General features: G+C 45.1%; 1 protein-coding gene across 16 annotated transcripts in view; it reads right to left on the bottom strand.

Moving 5' to 3' along the window:
• The window catches only part of ADCK1 (aarF domain containing kinase 1), an 88,551-nt gene that overhangs the window by 28,652 nt on the left and 40,798 nt on the right, over positions 1-19,101 (bottom strand). For all 16 annotated transcript variants that reach the window (XM_021402469.1, XM_021402467.1, XM_021402463.1 and 13 more), the window contains one exon: positions 18,605-18,808. In XM_021402469.1, the coding sequence (XP_021258144.1) occupies positions 18,605-18,808 (204 nt within the window). The remainder of the gene's footprint in view (positions 1-18,604; positions 18,809-19,101) is intronic.

Here is a 19,101-nt window from a genome sequence, read left to right as displayed (position 1 = left end):
AGAAAGAAAGAACATCAGTGCATTTTTATAACCTGCTTTTTAAAAGGTAATTAAAGATGGGAGCTGCAGTGAGCTAGTAATTAAGTATAATAAAGACTTTCTAAGCAACGTCTTCACGCAAAGTGTTAAATGAATATTCTTTTCACTGACAAGGAGAAAAAAATACTATACAAGGAGCAGCTTGTTCCCTCCTGCAGCTGCCAGGGAACGAGCCCCCTCCCACACCACCCTACCCCTTCTCTCCCAGCCCCTTCCACAGAAATCTATTGGTAGCAACAAACTGGAGTGTTTGCAGCAATTAGATTCCAACAGAGGCTCAGTTGCCTCCAGCAATTCACGAGGAAGGCGTCATTTATTTATTTAATTCTGTTTGGTCCCGGTGGCAAAATCAATTAAGTAAAACAACTGCATTTAAAAACAACTAGTTATGTGTTTTTTAATTACAGCAGGTCCATAATTCAAACCTATTGACATTCCTGCCTTGTGAGAGAAAACATTTTTCTCTCTTCCTCGTCCCTTTCTTTTCTCTCTCACTTCACTGGATTTTGAGATTCTCGTTTCAGATTAGTATAAAGAAAGAAACACCTACAGGATGACAGATGGCTCAAGGGATGTGTTGAGACTCAGAGATTTCTACCTTTGTGTGAAGTTTGTCTATCAGATGAAGAGAGAGCCTGTTAAGGGGAAGACGACTTAAGGTGCCAGGAGGAGCATGTTGGTCTACAATTTTCCTAAGGAAAGAAAAAACTCCAACAGAGAATTTGCTACCTGAGGTCAAGCTGGGGGCTTTCTTCACCTCTTCCACTACTTGACATCCTCACATTAAAGGGAAATACCCCTTATAGAATGCCAGCCAAAATTACGAATCCACCTATCACAAGGATGGTAACATCCTCTAGAGGTTAAAGCATAAAACTGGGAGTTCACTGGCCTGAATCCGTTGTAAGGTACATTTATACTAAAACCACATGTAAGCTGCATAAAATTCCAGCTGCTTTGGATCTTAAAAGCTTTTAATTGCCTACACTGTCAATCCAATCATTTTCACCACTACTAAATGCCTGCAGGAAAAAAAAAGCTGCACATATTCCTTCTGGCAGGAATAATACATACAATATTCTTGCGTGACCAAGTTTTCCAAGGAAATATAATTTGAAGACAGGCATCTTGAGAAATTCTTTTGGGTAGAAGGATTTCATTTAAGATCCTGCTATTAAGGACAGGAAGGCCAGGTTAGCATTCCTGCCCGTTACAGTCAGCCCAGTGGCCCTGCTACAGTTCAAGGAGAAACCTGCACACACCCACAGGCTCCATGCCAAGGCACCAAGGGGAAGGACGGCAACAGGGTCAGAAAATTGATGGCTCCTATAGGAGCAGAAGGGGAACTCATGCACACTGGGGAGGGAGCAGATCACAACCAGGCCATTACATGAGCAGGTGTGAGGCTGAGATAAAGTAGCAGCACAATTACGGCTGGGCTCCAGGACCCCACTTAGCAAATTGCCCTCATTCATTACGAAATTGTCCTTTCTGCAGCATGCTGGAGGCAACTAGTGCCTCTGAAGTGGGCTGCACATCTCAGAGAGGCAAAAGTGAGTATGAGGCTACACGCCACAGAAACAGAGAAGGGGTGAGCCAGGCTCCCACAGCGCCTGTCACAGAGGCACCCAAGGGAATGGGTGCATCCATTTCACACAAGCGAGTGAATTCTTGGAGCAGGCTGGACACTCTCTTACTGCTCGCAAGTACCCCGTGACCCTTAACAAAAACTCTATCCACCATTTCCATGGTGGGTAATCAGCAAGCAAAGGTCTGGTGCAGTCTTGGAGCCCACATAATGTGGTACTTAAAGAATTCTTCTTCCAGGACACAGCTTGTCTCAAAGGGCTTTATCAAAACTGGTTGTTACCATCTGTAATCCTGGCAGGAGATTAAACAAACACAATTTGCAGACAGGTTTAATAAAGGTTTAAAAGAGAAAACAAGAACTTCAGCGTTGCTCTTCCAAAAGAGCATGACAGCCAGCTGCAGGTTTACAGCTGCAGAGGTGGGCAGCATCCCTGCACACAGTGGTTTCCCCCATTAGTTTTCTGTGCATCGCACTCCACAGTGGGCATGTGCACAAGCAGAAAATGAATATGTCACTGTACTTCATTGGTTGGAAACACAGCCCTGACTGCTTAATTCTAAAGAATGAAGCTTGTTTAAAATATGCAAAATCTTTTCATGATTGCTGGTATTAGTATTCACGCCTTTGGGAGCTGATATAAAAGCTCTTGCAGCATCCATCTACTCAGACGCTTCTTAGTATGTATTTGTGCTGAGGCTGCACCTAGAGACTGTCATTAAGCCCAGAGTGCCATTGTACAAGGTGCAGAGCCACACAGGCCCTGCACAATCTTGCACATTCCAAGTGTCCCAGGTTGTCATCCACAATCCTCCTCATGCACTGAAGCGTCTTCCCAAAGCACACACTGCTCTGCTCGAGTTCCATGGCACATGTCAGCTGATGCCACAAAACTGAGCACTGGAATGCCTCTGTGTTTTTTGTGAATCTTGTCCTTAAACACTTACGAAGTTACAGGAAGTCAATTGGATTTAAGCTCCTAAATCTTAAGTCTTCTCTGAAAGCATTGCCTTACATGACCTGCCCAGCATGTTCTGAGAATTCTTTGGCAGAGCTGGGATTTAACCCAGATATCCTGAGTTACAGTCCAGTGTCTTAATCTTCAAACCATAAACGTTAAATGTGCACATCTTGCTAGCTAATCTCTTTTGAAATATATTACTGCTTAATCCCAACCTTTTTTATATCCATGTGCTACAGCAAATGATCAAATATTGCTGCCTGGTTCCAACCTACCCACTCAGCGATGAGGTATACTTCCTTCACTCTCCAGAAGGGCTGCCAACAAGCTACCCTGGAGCAGGAGCTAAGTGATGGAGCCCTTTCCTGACCCAGCACTCAGAATTCCGGTTTTCCACATCCATTCACAGAGAAACTTTCCCCAGCTTCGCCAGAGCCAAACAGCTACGGTACAGGTGGGTGACTCAGGAGACTTCCAAATGCTCAGCATTTCCCAGGGAAAGAGTCCTTCACCAAAGCATTTCAAGACTGCCTTCAATTTTTTTCCTCAAAAGACCATTCAGTGTGGAAAGAGACAATGGGGTGGAAATGTCACAGAGCACTTCAGTCATGGAGAATGGGATTGGCAATGTTCATTCGTTCTGCAGAAAAACTCAGGAGCAGCAAATTATCAACTAACACACAAGATTAGCTGACAGCACCATTAAAACAAGCAAAAAAAAATTATTTTTCCCCATACTGCTGAATTAAGCCATGGAACTCATTGCCACAGGGGGTTACGAATCCCAGAATTCCTGGTGGGTAGATAAGTCAGTGGAGAAAATCCAGCACAAGTTGCTAAACACTAAGATACACCCTCTGGCCCAAGAAATCTCTCACCATCAGATTACGAAGGTGGAAGATCATAACAGGTAAAGCTTAACTGTATGCTGGCCATGCTTCTATAGCCTTTTGACGGCACTGAACACTCCCTTCTTAATCACAGCTCCCATGGATGGCTATTCGCTAAGGTAAGTGAGCTCAGTCTGCAGGAACCTTCTGAGATTTACACAGCCTCCCAGGTGGTACAGCATGGAACACAGTGATAATGGACATTTGTTGGCTTGCTGGAAGACAGAACCACACACGGGAGCAGAGCAGGTTTCCCAGGGAAGCTCTGGGGGCTGCAGCTGGTGTCTTCACAGTGCTTAGTACAGTGTCCCCCTGATTTCACATGGCAGAGTAGCTGAAGAGTTATTCAGCTCTAGGCCTGATACAGCATTTCTAACATTTATGGGTCCTAGAACTTCTGGAATTCTCTTTAATGAAAATAGGACCCTATTGCTTTCAAAACTCTGGATGCCTTTCCTGAAGTACGTCCAAGGGATGTGAACCTCACTGCTGACTGGCCACCTTTTTAAGAACATAGACATAACTGTCCACAGCACCAAAAAAACACTGATCCCTGCAAGACTGCAAAACCATGGTTCTAGGCATGAGAAAATGTTACACTGGGGTAGAGTAAGCTACTTCCCAGACAGCAAATGAGGGTTTTTTTTTTCCCTATTGCCCCAGCCTCTCTATCCCCTCTACAGAAAGCAGAATGTGACAGCGTTGCTCCAAGAATTATTAAGACAGCAAAAACTGAAAGATTAGATTTATCGCAGCAGACAGTGGATTATGAAGAATAATTTATCAAACGTCAGAACAAACAGCCTACAATTTATAGGAGGCTTTGTTGAGTCAGTGAAATCTGATTGGGCTTCTCCCCACCTAATGAATGCCAAGCTTAATTGATGGTTCCTAAATGCATCTGTCAAGAATATGTATTTATTAACTCAATATTTTTAATAATATTGCAGATATACACAGGATAGCACTTTTCTTCTGAAGGGATTCCATCGTGTTCATATTACATATACACATAAGTGTCCGTGTATATAGACATATATACTGCATCCAAATGAATCCAGGTAAAAGGAGCTGTCACGTATATTGACATGATGTAGTGATATGGAATAAGGGGTGGAATGTCATGGTTTTGTGATTTTCGGTTATTGGTATTCCACATCATAACATCATGTAGTGGATATACCTGGTTCTCAGAAGAGAAGGACTACTACAGTCCCCACGGTACTTTGCTCCTCTGTTACCATTTCCAGCCAGAGGGAAAAGATAAAAGCTCGCAGTATAAAAACTTGCAGATCACGAGACCTCATTCCTTTTTCCGCCGTCTCTCGTCCTGGCAGTACCTTGCTCTCCAGCTGTCTTATCGTCGGTAGTAGAGTAAGGCCTACCTTGATTTTGGGACATTCTCTCTCTCTGTATTGGATTTATCAGCTTAAATTGTAATTATATTGTATTATAGTGTGTTCTTTTGCATTCCAATATTTTATTTAGTAAATTAGTTTGTTTCTCCTCAGCTTGTTGCCGCTGTTCTTTGCTCTCAGGGCCATCTCCTTACTCTTTTCCCCTTTTCCCGGGGCGTGGGCCCGTGGATCCCCCGTCCCCTTCATCATGGAACCGGGCCAAACGCCCGTAAACCGTTGACAGGAGCACACGTATTCTTATGCACAGAAACAATAACAGATGGCTTATTACACAAAATTTCTATGTCTTTCAGTGCACAGGAGGGAAAGCAATGTGGTCCCTTTCAAGGGGAGATCTGATATGCATTATGATGCCTGCCTAGAATTCAGCAGAGCTGAACTCTAACGCTGGTTCTCCCTGATATCCTCCAATGGGATGCTGAGCTACACCATGTTGCAGAGCCTCAAACAACCGCATTCAATGAAAAGTGAGTTCAGATCATGACAAACCAAGCACCAACCTGTGCTGCTGAGGAGGTAAGATGGTAAATACTGGCTTTTGTTCTAAATAAAGGAAATTGCAGAATTCAGTTCAGTAAAGGCAAAGACTGTCATGGCCAGATTGGAATCCAGCTGTCTCAGGAACATCTTCCTGATTGTCACAAGGAGATAAACTTTTTCCTTTATCAATGAAGCTATCAGGTGTCCTCTTACCTTCCTGAGACACAGAATGCCAAGATTAACACAGCTCAGCCTCCCAAAAGTAAATACTTTTAACATCTGGACAATTCCTCTTCATTCAGTGTGGCCCAGAGAAGCCAAAAGGTTGGACACCCATGCCTAAAGCCATTAGAAGCTGCATCACAACATCAAGCTGCAAGTCCACTTCCCTTCCCTGGAAGCCAGAAGAACTTTACATCATTGAAAGAAATGATTTCCTCAGGATCCCCCTGAACAGTAACAAATTGCTGTCCCCTCTAATACCCTGATGTGGTCATGGGGACAATGCCCACTTCCTCTTTCCAGATGCAGTTAATCAGCACAGCTACTTGGCCTCTTCAGCATCCCACTTTCTTCCACCTCAGAATACATATCTGGTGCAGCTAGTCCTGTCTGTTACCTTAAACAACTTCCACAACCCACTCTGTCTGTAACCTGCCTTCAGCAGCAGCCAGTGTTTTCTGATCCAGAGCCAAGCTAGTCCACCAGCAACTGTGCTTACAGAGAACAGGAGCTGGAAGACACACACACTAAACAGCATTGCTGCACATCGTTTTGCACGATATAAGCATCTTAGTCTACGCTAAACACACAGAACAAAGCAAAGTAAAGCTGAGGTATATATAAACTTATATATTCCTGTTCACATCCTTCCATTTCATCATGCTGGAAAATAAAGCAACTTGTGAGCCTCTGACTCTCTCAAATGGTGCAAGCCACGGGACAGAAAGATCTCTAATTTGCCCGATGTTCCATGCCCTCCCTTTGCACATATAAACGATACCTTTTTTCTTAATTTGCTCTTTCATCTTGAGCTGTCTCCCACTTGAACTGAACAATGTTCATTAAATCCACTCTTTTATCTCTGTCTTTTTGGAAAAATATTTCTTCTCTAGCATCCTTCCTGTCAGTGAGGATGGAGCCACACCTGTCAATCTTTGAGACAGATTGGAAGCACAGTTCTTCAAGAGCACACAACTTGTCCACTCCTTGCCATTTTTTGTGTTTTAATTGAAAAGACGCTTTCTTTCTCTTTTTTTTCCCCCTGCTAATAAATGAGGCTCCCCATCCTTGTTACACTAGTGAGCAGTGAGAGTAGGGCAGAAGACAACTTTCTGCTGCCAATAAACATTCTTTTACATCGTGTCTGCATGAAGGGATTCTCTTACTCCATGATCAGGAGAGGGAGCAGCCACCCCTTTCTACTGAGATCCTGGGCTTTGAGGCCTACAGTGTTCCCTGTAAGTTACTCTTCTGCTCCCAACCAATAGAGCTGAAAGTGCTAACAGCAGGAACACTCCTCCAGCTCTTGAGGAAGACATCAACAGTCTTCTGCTTTTCTAACAGATCTGTTAGCATGTCTGAGCAGCATCCTTATCTCTTTCCTGGCTTTCTGGAAACATTCCACCAAGCTCTGCCCACAGACACTACCCCCACCAACACTTCCAGATAACAGCTCATACAAAATTCCTACCTCCTTTCTAATGACTTGTAGTTCTACCTCTGTAGCTTAGATCAGCCTGTTACTGGCCAAACTACAATTTCAGCCTGCCTCTCAAACATCTTACAGATATTCATTTCTTTGGCTGCACACAAACAGCTAGAGCATGTTTCCTAATCCTCTCACTCAAACCATCCCTCCTGTTTCCTTTCTCACTGCAATAGGCAGTATCACCAACCTGTCACGTATGCCTGCAATTTTGGCCTTTTCTTCAACATTGACCTCCTTCCAGATCTCATTTCCAGGCTGTCTAAATCCTGTTTGTTTCTTAAGAACAACACCCCCCCGCCCCCAGTGGTCTTTTCAGCACTAACACTTTAAATATCTAAAGGCCACGCATCAAGTGGATGGGGTCAGGCTCTTTTCAGTGCTGTCCAGGAATAGAACAAGGGGCAATGAGCATAAACAAGAACACAAGAAGTTCCATATGAACATGAGAAAACTTCTGTCTATCAGCCCAGTTCCAATTCTGTCACACTTTGATAGCGAAACACCTTTTTCCCCAGGGTTTGACACACACACATTAGTCTTGCCTAGACCACACCTACTCCAAGACAGAAAAAAACAACTTCCACAACTCACTCTCTCTTACCCCTTTGGCCTCATCAAGGTCTGTTTATAGTTTTGCAATAATCCCTTCTATCTGTTGACCAAACTTGTCTGTTTTCCTTCACCTTCAAGTCTTCACGACTCAATATCAACCTGGTAGTCCAGGATGGTTCCTGCCTTTGACACTCTGCCTGTGTCGATCTGCTGCATCCTATCTTATATCAGGTCTGCAAGCTCTCTAGGACAGAAGCTGATTTCCACTCACACCTGCATAATGCCTGGCATAGTGGACTCCTTATGATGACTAGAGCACCGACTACTAGTGCTCATAGGTGACAGGTGACAACAATCCAACTGTTCTCTCCCTTTCCACTCAAAGTTCCCATTCTTCCTAAGCCACACATGCAGTAAGACACACACAGGTCTCCTGTAGTCTCATAACCCCTTGATCAAATTCCCACAGACATATTCCAACTGACATATCTCTCCTGCATACATCAGTGGCCTGCTGCCCATTTAGAAGGAAATGCCACAGAGATGGGGCATATTAAGCAAGAAAGTGAGATTTAAGAAAGTGTACAGAAGCAAATGAATTTCCAAGACCATTTTGACTCTTAGCATAAATACATCCCTGCCACACACCGTCTGAAAGCAGAGTAGGAAAGGGTCAATGGACCTACAACAACAGGCTCAGCTTAGTCACGGTTAGGCAGAGGGAAGGCTTTGCTGACTGCAAAGATGCCCCAAGGGCCCTGTCAGCAGTAAGCCTGAACAACAGCAGCAGTCCTGTGAGAAATAACCAGCTGCCAGAGCCTGAGGATATATAGGGACCTTCGGGAGCAGACATCACCTGTGCCTCATCTTAAATGCCTCTGATTCAGTTTTTAAAGCCTGGGGGCTTTGAGAAGCATAAGAGAAAAGGGGCTGGGAGGAAATAAGTTTATGGGCAGGTTTATGTGACTACGCAGAGCAGTGAGGAGATATCTGGGGATATACAGTTGGGAGAGGTGAGTTACAAGCATCTTACCAACATGCAAAACTGCACACAGAAAAGTAAGGAGACGGCATGGGGCAGTGCATTTATGTGCACAGCTTGTGTAGGGAGTGGTAGGCAAACTTCATAGAAAGGTAAGTGAAGTAGAGGGCCAGGATGGGTGCTGGAGTGTCTCTGAAGAGGTAGGGTGTGCATGAGAAGTAGAGCACTGTGCTGCAGGGTACATATCTGGGAGGACAGCACTGCTTACCTGTGAGTATATGCTACAACAGCAGACTCATCTACTCCACTTCCTAAAACAGACAGGAGAGGGTGGTGGAGAGAGGAGAGATCAGCACTCCTGTGAGTACTACAAGGATCACTTCTATGCGTTTCTTTGGAAAGGAATGATGTAAAAATGCTTCTAGGCCTGAGACAAAGGGCAGGAATGGCAGAAGCTGCATTGCGCTGCCCAGCAGACTGTCATCAGGGTGGGCAGAGGCATGACACAATGAAAACAGGCAGAGGACAAAGCCCCAGTCTAAGCAAGATTCTGCCCAGCTATGTTCCTTCTTTGGGCTTTGGCCATAATCACATCAACGCAAGTGTGATAAAGTTTTACTGATGTACAGCATTACCCAGAATAATAAGAAAAGGATTTAGGAGAGTAGATTTGAAGTAGACATGGAAGTACCTGTAGCCTGGCAGACATGGATATCAGTCTGAATGGAATGCATTTCAAGAAGTGGATATAATGAGGTCACTACATTAGAAGACAGATGCTAAAAAGGTAGTAAAGCCCTGCTGAAGATATTAAACTCACCACAGAATGGTTTGGGTTGGAAGGGACTATAAAGATGATCTAGTTCCACTACCCCTACCAAGGACAGGGACACCTGCCTCTAGACCACATTGCTCAAAGCCCCATCCAGCCTGGCCTTGAACACTCCCATGGATGGGGCATCCACAGCTTCTCTGGGCAACCTGTTCCAGTGTGTTACTACCCTCAAAGTAAAGAACTTCTTCCCAACATCTAATCTAAATCTAATCTCTTCTAGTGAGTTAGTTACTGGTACTGATTATGCCTTGATGAGATACTGAAACATCTGTACACCTGGCAAGAGGCACAGCTGTATAGTCCACCCCTCACAGAAAAGGGTGCAGTGTCTGAAGAGGAGGTAGAATAACCGTATGGGACCCTGGAGTTCATGTCCTTTGCAGCATACTCTCAGGAAGATAGAGATCCAGAAAAACTCATTCAAGAGAAATAACAGCACAGCAAATGAAATCCACAACTGACTGTATGCCAAGAGCATCACTGACACCCTACTGGGGAAGGGCAGCAATGCATCCCCTAATGATGATCCCCTCATGATGAAGCATATGAACCTACGAGCCCAGAGCTCTCTGCACTGATCCAAGGAAGAAAGTCCTGTGCTAAGCCAGCCACATCATTTCCTGCTTCCTTCTTGTCAAACTTCCCCCTGAATATCAGACTCTCCTTTCAAATCCTGACCATATTTCCACTACTTTTCATGGCTCTACTCTGATTCATCTGCTCTTTTTACAGTTTGTTTGTTCTCTGTCCCTTCCTCCTCTTCCTTCCATGCTTCTTCCCTTACCCTCAGATCTTGTTGGGCTGCGAGGTCTCTAGTTCGGTGACATAACTCAGCTGATTTACTCTCCTTAAAGCAGTGTCTACTCTCATGTAAATCACCCTCCAAAACCCGCCTGTGAAATGGGCTTGTTCACTAAACTCTATGAATAGGAAAGCAGGCACAGCTGGCCTATTCATAATCAACATAAAAAATAGATTAGCACTTTACAGATTAAACATTATCGTTTCAACAGTTAACATAAATCAACTGCACTTACAGACCTAGCACTGCTGCTGCCACTGCAAGGTGACAAGCGTTGCAAAGGGAAAGCCTGCCAGTCCGGGGTGCGGTGGTGAACAGCTCATCTGTCTTCCACCTTGATAAGTTCTCATCTGGCACCCCAAGGGTGCACTGCCAGAGGTTGTTACAAGGACAAAAGTTGGCTAGGGAAACAAAGGCAGGGGGTTAATTTTGATTAATCCACATGCATTTCCATCCAGCAACCCACAATTCTAGGGCCAAAATCCAACTGCCCTACATCCCTCCCTAGGGTTGATGCAGCTCAGAAACAGATCGAGCAACAGAGTCAACCCCTGGAAAAGGAACAGAACAGGGAAGCCTCTAGAGAATGACTGGTATCTAGCTCTGTTTTTTTGTAGCTCAAAATGATCGGGCCCTTGTGGCTGAAGCAAAGCATTCTATTTAACGTAAGCTTGGGCACTCACACTCATTTCAAAAAAAAAAAAAAAAACCCTCATCATTAACCAAGGGAGTCACCTCACCAAAGAAGGGCCAAGGACTGAGATTCACTCCAGATGTGCCCTGTTGTCAGCAATGCCAGGAGAGTGGACTGGAGCCAGCCACTGACCAGGCTGCACCTCTTCCTTCACCAGGTAACGGACATTAAGTCACCAGAGCTGTTCAGTGCAGCACACTGCCATCAGTGTGCTGTGGTTGTGAAATCAATGGAGAGATAAGACCCACAGAGCCAGTACAGTCAGTAGCATTCCCTTCCACGCTGCTCACACACTGAGAATCACCCAGTGACTCAAAAGGTTAGCTCAAGAAATCCAACCTAAAATTTCTGAGCTGGTCCTGATAATTCTAAGCATCTTTAACAGGATATGCTCTTAAGAACCAGTCTCACAGCTCTTTCAAACAAATAGGAAAAAAAAAAAAAAAGAAAAAGAAGAGAAAGATGTTAGGTTATGGCCCAAAAGACAAAACCCAGCCTGCAACGGGTGGTGTGGCACACAGGAGCCCCCCAGGGGCTTAGATACCTCCTTGCCAGCAGAGTCAAAGACACAAGCAGGCCACAAAGGACAGGGCAGCAAAAGTTACAGGGAGAGGCTTCTTTAGTACAACCCCTTTTCACAAGCCCTGGTAATTTTAATTGCTCTAGCCTCTTTCTATCCTTTCTTGATAAATGGGAATAACAGTTAATAGACCTGAACCAACTCATTACATCCAATAAAGCGTTTGGCAAAAATTAGCTTTGTTCTCCACTCACAACTGATACCACTATGGCTTCATCCATTATCTGAAGTGAGCCAACTAATGTATATTTTCTACTAATCTTTTGGAATTTGGAAGGGTTGGTGCTGAACAGCCTCCTCCAAGAATTCGCCAATCTGAGACAGATTGGTTATGTGAGTTTTGCAAGGGAAAAACGCACTGGTTTGCTTCAGCTGAGCTCTCCTGGCACAAGCTGTAGGTCATGTGACTTTATTGCTTCAGTTGTCACAGACAGCTTCATAGGTTTGGCTCTAAACCATGCATCTTGTAAAACCAAAGCACTGCAAATCTTATGGAAAATAAGTGCAAAATGTGCATAATGCTCATAAATGTAACCTGATTTCCACAGAGAACATTAGAAAGCTTTCTCTTTTCAGCCTGGCCTGCTTAGTATGGATGGAAATGCTTGGCTCACTAATGGTGGAAAGATCTCTGAAACCCCTGAGATCCCAATTCTTGCTTCAAATTTCAAAACACTGTTGACTGTAAGGCTTTCCATGTGGAGGATTTTGCATGTTCTTTTGTGAAAGTGTTGCTGTGGGTGAAAGAAAACCTGCAAGCAAGGTTGAAGTCCTTTCTATAGCTCAGTGTCCCTTCACAGAATCAGAAACTCTCACCCAGAGTGCCGGAAAACAGAGCTTACTAGATTGCCTGTACACCTCAAAAATTCATAAAAATGCTATGTCTATTCTACGCATTAGAAAAATGCAGATACACCAAGCTGAGGCCCCATAACTCATTATTTTATCTTATGTCCTTTGTTTTGTCTACAAATAATCTTTTGCTGAAAGATGCCAGATTCATCATGTCATGTTTTCATGTTTTTGATAGGTCAAGAGCTTAAAAAACTGGGCAGATCCAAAATTCTGAAAGGAAACAGGAGACACAAATGAAGCAGAATCAAGTAGGAAATTAGAAGATCAGTGGGTGGACAAATGACAGGATTCCCTGCTCCCTAGGAGAAAAAAAATCAAGCTTGCTATACCCAGCCTGTGCCTATATCAGAGCATCGAGTAGGAGTATTTCTGAGTGTATCAGCAGATACAGAAACCTGGAACTGGAATGGTGACCCATGTGCTGAGCTGTGGTTTCCACCTATGGGTGGAGCATTGCTGAGCACATCCACCACCTCCACAGGATGAGAGCATGGAGCACAACCTGGCATCGATGCGCTGTGCATTGGCAGTTGAGACTCGCACCAGGGCAACACTTCAGGTGTCACTGAATCTCTCAGAAAACTATATTGAAGAGAGCCTGCCATCTGCACACAAGACACAGTGAGCCAATAAATTCCATGCAGGTAAGCTATATATTAACCCCCAATGCACCTAACTAATCTGTAAATTAAAGAAATAAAGGTCACTAAGCTTGAAAACTAGAATTACTCCTTACTATGCCATTCTTCACTGCATTTCCTGATCTCAAATATTTCAGTTTCTTGTAGAAGATTAAAAAAAAAAATACCACCTCAGAAAATCCACTGTCCAACTTCTTGTATTGTAAATTATTAAGTTAAAGGAAGCCAAAGATGACTGCCCTCTCACCCATCCACCAAAAACTTCCTTTTCATGGGCAATGGGGTTTAGAGCATCTGGTAAAAGAAAACAGTCTCCTCACCCAGGGCAGGAGGGAGCACCCTATCCCAAAGCTCCCTGGGAATAAGGACACCAACTTGTCATTAGTGTGGCATTAAGGATCAACAACTCTGGAGCCTGAAAACAGAGCATGCAGGAACACGAGTGAGAGAGCAAGGAGGATCGCCTGACCCACACAAAGTTCCCTGTTTGCTTTCCGTCTGCATTTGGCACTGGGGCCCTGGCTTTGGGCAGCTGATGCCTGCATGGTCTCCATGTAGGGGCAGCTGTACTGAGCTCCACCAGCACCAAGAGGCTCGTACCCACAGAATGGCAGAGATGGAGCACAGTGGAGGCTGTCATAGCAGCAGGGCCCATACAGTGGCTGTTCCTGCCTTCCAGTTGAGTAATGCAGGCCCATTTATTCTGGGTGACATTAATGCTACTCACCATCCATCTACAGACTCTTTAAATTACCTTTTTATGGCTAAAATCCTTTTCATAATTGATAAAAATCTCTTTTTTATAACCCAAGTTATTGAAAAAAAAGTGAAGTTTTTTTATTCCTGATTATAATTTTAATACAAATGTGTTTTTTATTGACAGCTGCTTGGAAGCCCTGATAGGGCCGACTCAGAGAGACTAGAGGAGGGGTGGGAGAAGGGCCAGACCCTCCCGTCCCACAGCCAGTCCTGTGCTTACCACAGCAGCATGCAGAGTCATTGCTATCACAGCCTCCACTCTAGGGGGTAACAAAGGGCTGGCAGTGTCATAGAGGAACAGGAGATTTCGTGTGCTGGACACAAAACCCACAGCAGGCAGAAGAGGCTCCTGATGACCTAATTCTACTTTCCCCATGTCTGGTAGCAATGTACATGAGGGCCAACTTCAAAGTGCACACATGGCACAGCGTTACTAGAGTAGGGTGCTTAAGGTCAGGATCACAAGCAACGGGAGACCTGGACTCAGAGGTTTTGCCATGGCATATACAGCATGTTTGCCAGAGCCATTTGGCATCAGATGCACAGCATCACAAGGGAGAGCGACTGTGCACTAACTGAGCCTCACAGCAATGCATTCAGGCAGAGCACTCTATCACTCTGTGCAAACCTGGGGTAAGCAGGCACCACTCCTGGCATCCTGGTCCAGTTTAACAACACTGCCAGCCTGGGAGGAGGCTTTTGGGTCCATATCAGGATCTGCAGCATCATAACTTTCAGACCTTGTCATCCAGTAGGATAAGTGAATCCTCTCCAGGACATCATAGGGAGCCAGCTAAAGAAAGTGTTTCATGTTCCGTTGGGAACAACTTGGATGCTGTAAGAACTGCCCAACAGCATACTGAAGTCTTTGCTACTCTCCCACACTGTCAAGTACTGCTTCAACAGTTCTGCAAATCAGAACTAAGCATATGTCTTGCAACACTTGAAGAGGGGATAAACAATTCCCGAAATATAGCAATCAGATTGTCCTCTCTGCCATTGCTGGCACAGCAAAGGCTTCCATGCTGTACCAAGAGTGCCTACAGAAATAAAAGTGAAAAGAGAAGACTCTCCAACTCCTGCTATCCTTTCTCAGACTGCAGCAGCTCAGGGGCAGGGAAGTTTCTTGCTGTAGTGATTAAGGTTGTCATGGCAAAAGCCAGGGCATTAGTACCTTACTGTATCCCAGCTCCTTTTCCTGGTAGGTTCACATGGCCACGTGGCATTGCTGTGCATCACAGCAGTGACCATGCTCCCCAGGTGTATAAGCATATATTTCAACAGTGGATGAATAAGGCTCATATATTCAACAGAGAAAACACTTTGGGAACTCTGCGAGCAATTTGAAGTAGAGGGACAAAGGATAGCCTCCCTCTTAGCCACAGTTTTTGGGTAGGGACAACTTCTCAGACAAGGAGTATCTGTTTCTTCTTGCACAGCACTAGTGCCATGCCAATACAAGGGTAGGAATCCAAAGAGAGCAAAGCCCTTTGACTGAAGGCTGGGTCCCCCAAACACCTCTGTCTGAAAAAATACATTCTAATTCAAAAACCACAGCACAGGAGGTTCCTCTGCCTCTCATGCTTTGTTTACTAAACACAGTAAAACTGTTGGCGCATCCCGCCCTGCTCAAGCAGCAAGCTCCATGACTGTACAGCTGCAGGAGGCTTCTTGCAAATGGCAAAATAGCCCTTGAACTGGTGTAAAAGCCACAATTAATTAACTGTAGGTGAAAAGGATGGTCTCCTTGGAGGCACAGGCTAATCATGCAGTTAGAAACTACTTTCCATTACCTGTGCTCCCACAAAGCAGGGCTAGACTAATATCCTTCTAAACATCTGGCTTTCCATCTATTCAAGCTCCTTATACAATTTGGCTTCAACATGGAGAAGCCTCAACCTCTGGGCTCACCCCAGCCCGTTCTCCCAGCTTTGAATTAAGTGAGCACTAGAAGCAACAAACTCAACCCCCAGCAAGTTCTCTGTAAGGAGCCTGTTTTGCCTCTCAGTCGTCCTGGAGCACAGCAAACTCTCCAGCAGGAGTATAGGTGTGTGCAGATGTGGGGACCTGGGGTCCAAACAAAGATGGTCAAAATCTCTAGAGGCCCCTAGCTTAAAAGCAACTGAGATTGCTCCAGTTACAGCAGTTTTCACTCAGCTCTGCAACAGCTTCAGTAGCTGCTTGTGAGGGCTAGAGATGCAAGGATAAGCCAAGAGGAGAGGCAGAAGGAGAGACCCTCATTCCCACAGCCAGGTGAGGCCACACCCTTACCCTGCAGGCCAGGACACAGCCTGGGCGCTGAGCACCAGCTTTCTATGTATCATTAGTAGTCCTGCTACTAATGATGCATTTAGAAAATGACAACTACAGGGCAGGGAACATACTCATTTCTCACTCACTTTCCACAGCTGGTATCTTTTTACTTTCAGGGAGCTGGGGAAATGAAAGTAGAGGTAGGAGAGATTCTTTCATTCATATCTTAACACCCATTTTTATGCATTCAGTTTTTCCAAACTCATCCGGGAATTTAACCACATGAAGTCCAACCTGTGGTGTTTCCACTGTCTCCCCAAAATACATGTTCCAGCTCACAGTCTCCAGCCATACTGATGGTCCAGAGTGAGAGCTCAGCTGTCAGTGAAGCGCTCTGCAAGTCCACATGGTGACAACACAGCCGTGTCAAATGGCTGTAAACCCACTTCACAAGCCTTCTGCCTTTGCCCAAAAATCAGTATGCTCTCCATTTAGACCACTTTTCCCATAAATCAACCCGCTTTTTCAATCATCCAAGCCTCTGATAAGATTCTCAGGAGCAGGTCACATCAGAAAACAGACTATTTCTAATGGACTGAAGATACAATGCTTCTATATGTGACAATAGTTTTGTTTTATTTTCACGCTCTTTTGCAAACTCTTGCCTAATTTGTCAGCTTGTCACATTCCTCCCCAGATGTATCCGTATTTCTACTGCTATTTCCCCCATTTATTCTGCACTGATCCAAACTGTATGCAATTACTTCTTCTGTACACTTGAGATTCATCACAGGAACTTGCTCTTGTGCCTGTTAGGGGGAACTGGAAGTTTTACCACTGAATTTGAGAGCAGTAGGGTTAGGCCTCGACCCCCTGGGAAGATTCCCTCACTTTCAGTTTCTCCTTCTGAATTCATCTGCAAGTTCGCAGGTGTGATGCTGGCCCCATGGGGGAAGGCTTCAGTAACACTCCTTGTACCCTCTACTGCTCTGATATTCCACCTTGCCCTTTTGCCATCTGTTCTTCAGCTAAGTACATCGTATTTAAAATGTACTAAGGATGTAGCCAGACTGAAATTAAAGTTTATTCCTGAAGTAGCTCTATTAAAGCCTCCCTGCTTGAGCAAAGACAACTTTATTGCATTAGGTTCCCTACATCATTAAAAACAAAAAACATACAAAATCCTTAATTTACCACCTTGTAACTAATAGGCATGGACATTTACCTGCGATTTTAATACCACCCAGTTTCACCAGTTATTTTATTTCCATATATTCCATTCTCTTCATTTCTCTGTTCATTCAAATCATTGTTTTCTTTCTCTCTTTAGCACTGCCTCTTTCTTTTCCCATTTCTATCTTTTTTCCCCTCCTTTGTCTCTTTAAAATTAAATATTGCCCAGCACTGCCCACGTGGGTGCTGTGAATGCTAAGAGGGAAGGCTGCTGTGCAAACTGGATTCAAGCTGTCTAGCTGGAAATCAATGAGGCATGGAGGGCTTGTCTAGCTCCCGAAACGGTGAAAGAAACCAGGGTGTATCCGTGGCAGCTGAATACGCATTTGAGAAAAAAGGAAAGGGCCCACCTCTTAGCACCTGGCTCTGCTTCTGAGAGACACCACACAGAGGTGGCTGTTTTGGTCATTTAGCAGCGGCTAACCTGAAGGTGGCTTTCCACTTCTCCTGCAGAAGTGAGATTGCTGGGTAGAGCCCCATGGAACAGCCAGGCTCTGCAGGGAGCAGACAGCCTGTCCTGCTCCATCTATCCACCGAGCTATGAAACACAGCTGGTACTGGCCATGCTCGAAGGACACAGTGCTGAGAGCGGGAGCATCTAGCTCGCAGGAAGGCAAAGAGAAAGCAAGCTGGGGGCTGACATTAACCCTGCCATTAAATTGCAGGGAGATACAAATTGTCATTCCTAACTACACCCACCACGTACAAATCCATCCACAATATATCCACTAGGCATCCACAAATACTTCACTTGCACCCCCTTATTCTCCCCACAACTCCTCACCACACAGACAGACTACCTGGAACACCCTCCAAAGAGGCCCATAAATCTCTTTTTACTAGCAGCTCTGCGTATACACACTGCTTCCATTCTTCAACAGCCTGTCTCTCCCCCAACACTTCCAACTTTTCTATCACTGCCTTTGCACAGTTTCCTCCTCCCGCCCACATCAGCTGTGCTCCTTGAAATGCCTCTCCTCAGCCTGGAAGTTGTAAGGGGACCTCTTCCCATACAGGGCAAGACAAAAAGCAGCAGAATGCTCTCTCTAAACATCACAGTTACTTCCTTCTATCTGATGAACACAGATACCCACCGCTGATCTCAGAGCTGTGGCCTGCTGGGGGGTTAATAGTGACAAATTCCTCGGATGCTGTGCTACCTGACTGCAAGCACCAGAAGTGATTTATGCTAGTACTTTCTTTGAAGGTTAATTAGGGGCTCAAGAATGTAAAGGGCTGTCAATGCCAGCTGGAACTGTTCTATTGCAGCCAGGGGAAAGCAGTCTTTCCTCACCCCCTGCTAATGCACCTTGGTCCCAAGCAGCCCCTACCTCTTTGCCCAGATCCTCACGGATGACTTGCTCGACCTCTTGCCTGGTGCTTTGCGGGGCCTGGCTGTGCAGCACCTTGAGCGTGCGGGTGTACTCCTCTGGCAGCAAGTAGTCAAGTGCGCCCAGGTGCTGGCCCACCTTGATGAAGGTGCCTCGGTTGGCGCAGCACAGCTCCCGAAGGCGCTCAGCAGAGCGCAGGTGCACCTGCAGAGAGAAAGAACATCAGCTAAACCCTTTTACCTATTACATGCATAGAACCACATGTACAACTTCTATTTATCCTCTTTTGAAACACTCCAGGAATTTCCTTTCTTGACTTTGGGCTTCATACATGTAACTTAACTATTAGGTCTCCACTTTGATTTAGTGGGGCTGAAGCAGACCAGGACAAGATCATAGAACCATAGAATGGCTTGGGTTGAAAAGGACCTCAAAGATCATCGAGTCTCAACCCCCCCTGCCAAGTGCAGGGTCGCCAACCACTAGACCAGGCTGCC

This window comes from Numida meleagris, chromosome 6, assembly GCF_002078875.1.
Source record: "Numida meleagris isolate 19003 breed g44 Domestic line chromosome 6, NumMel1.0, whole genome shotgun sequence".
In the NCBI taxonomy this organism is placed as follows: domain Eukaryota; kingdom Metazoa; phylum Chordata; class Aves; order Galliformes; family Numididae; genus Numida; species Numida meleagris.
The sequence above is the reverse complement of the archived record's forward strand: the minus strand, read 5'-3'. Positions and strand labels throughout refer to the sequence as shown.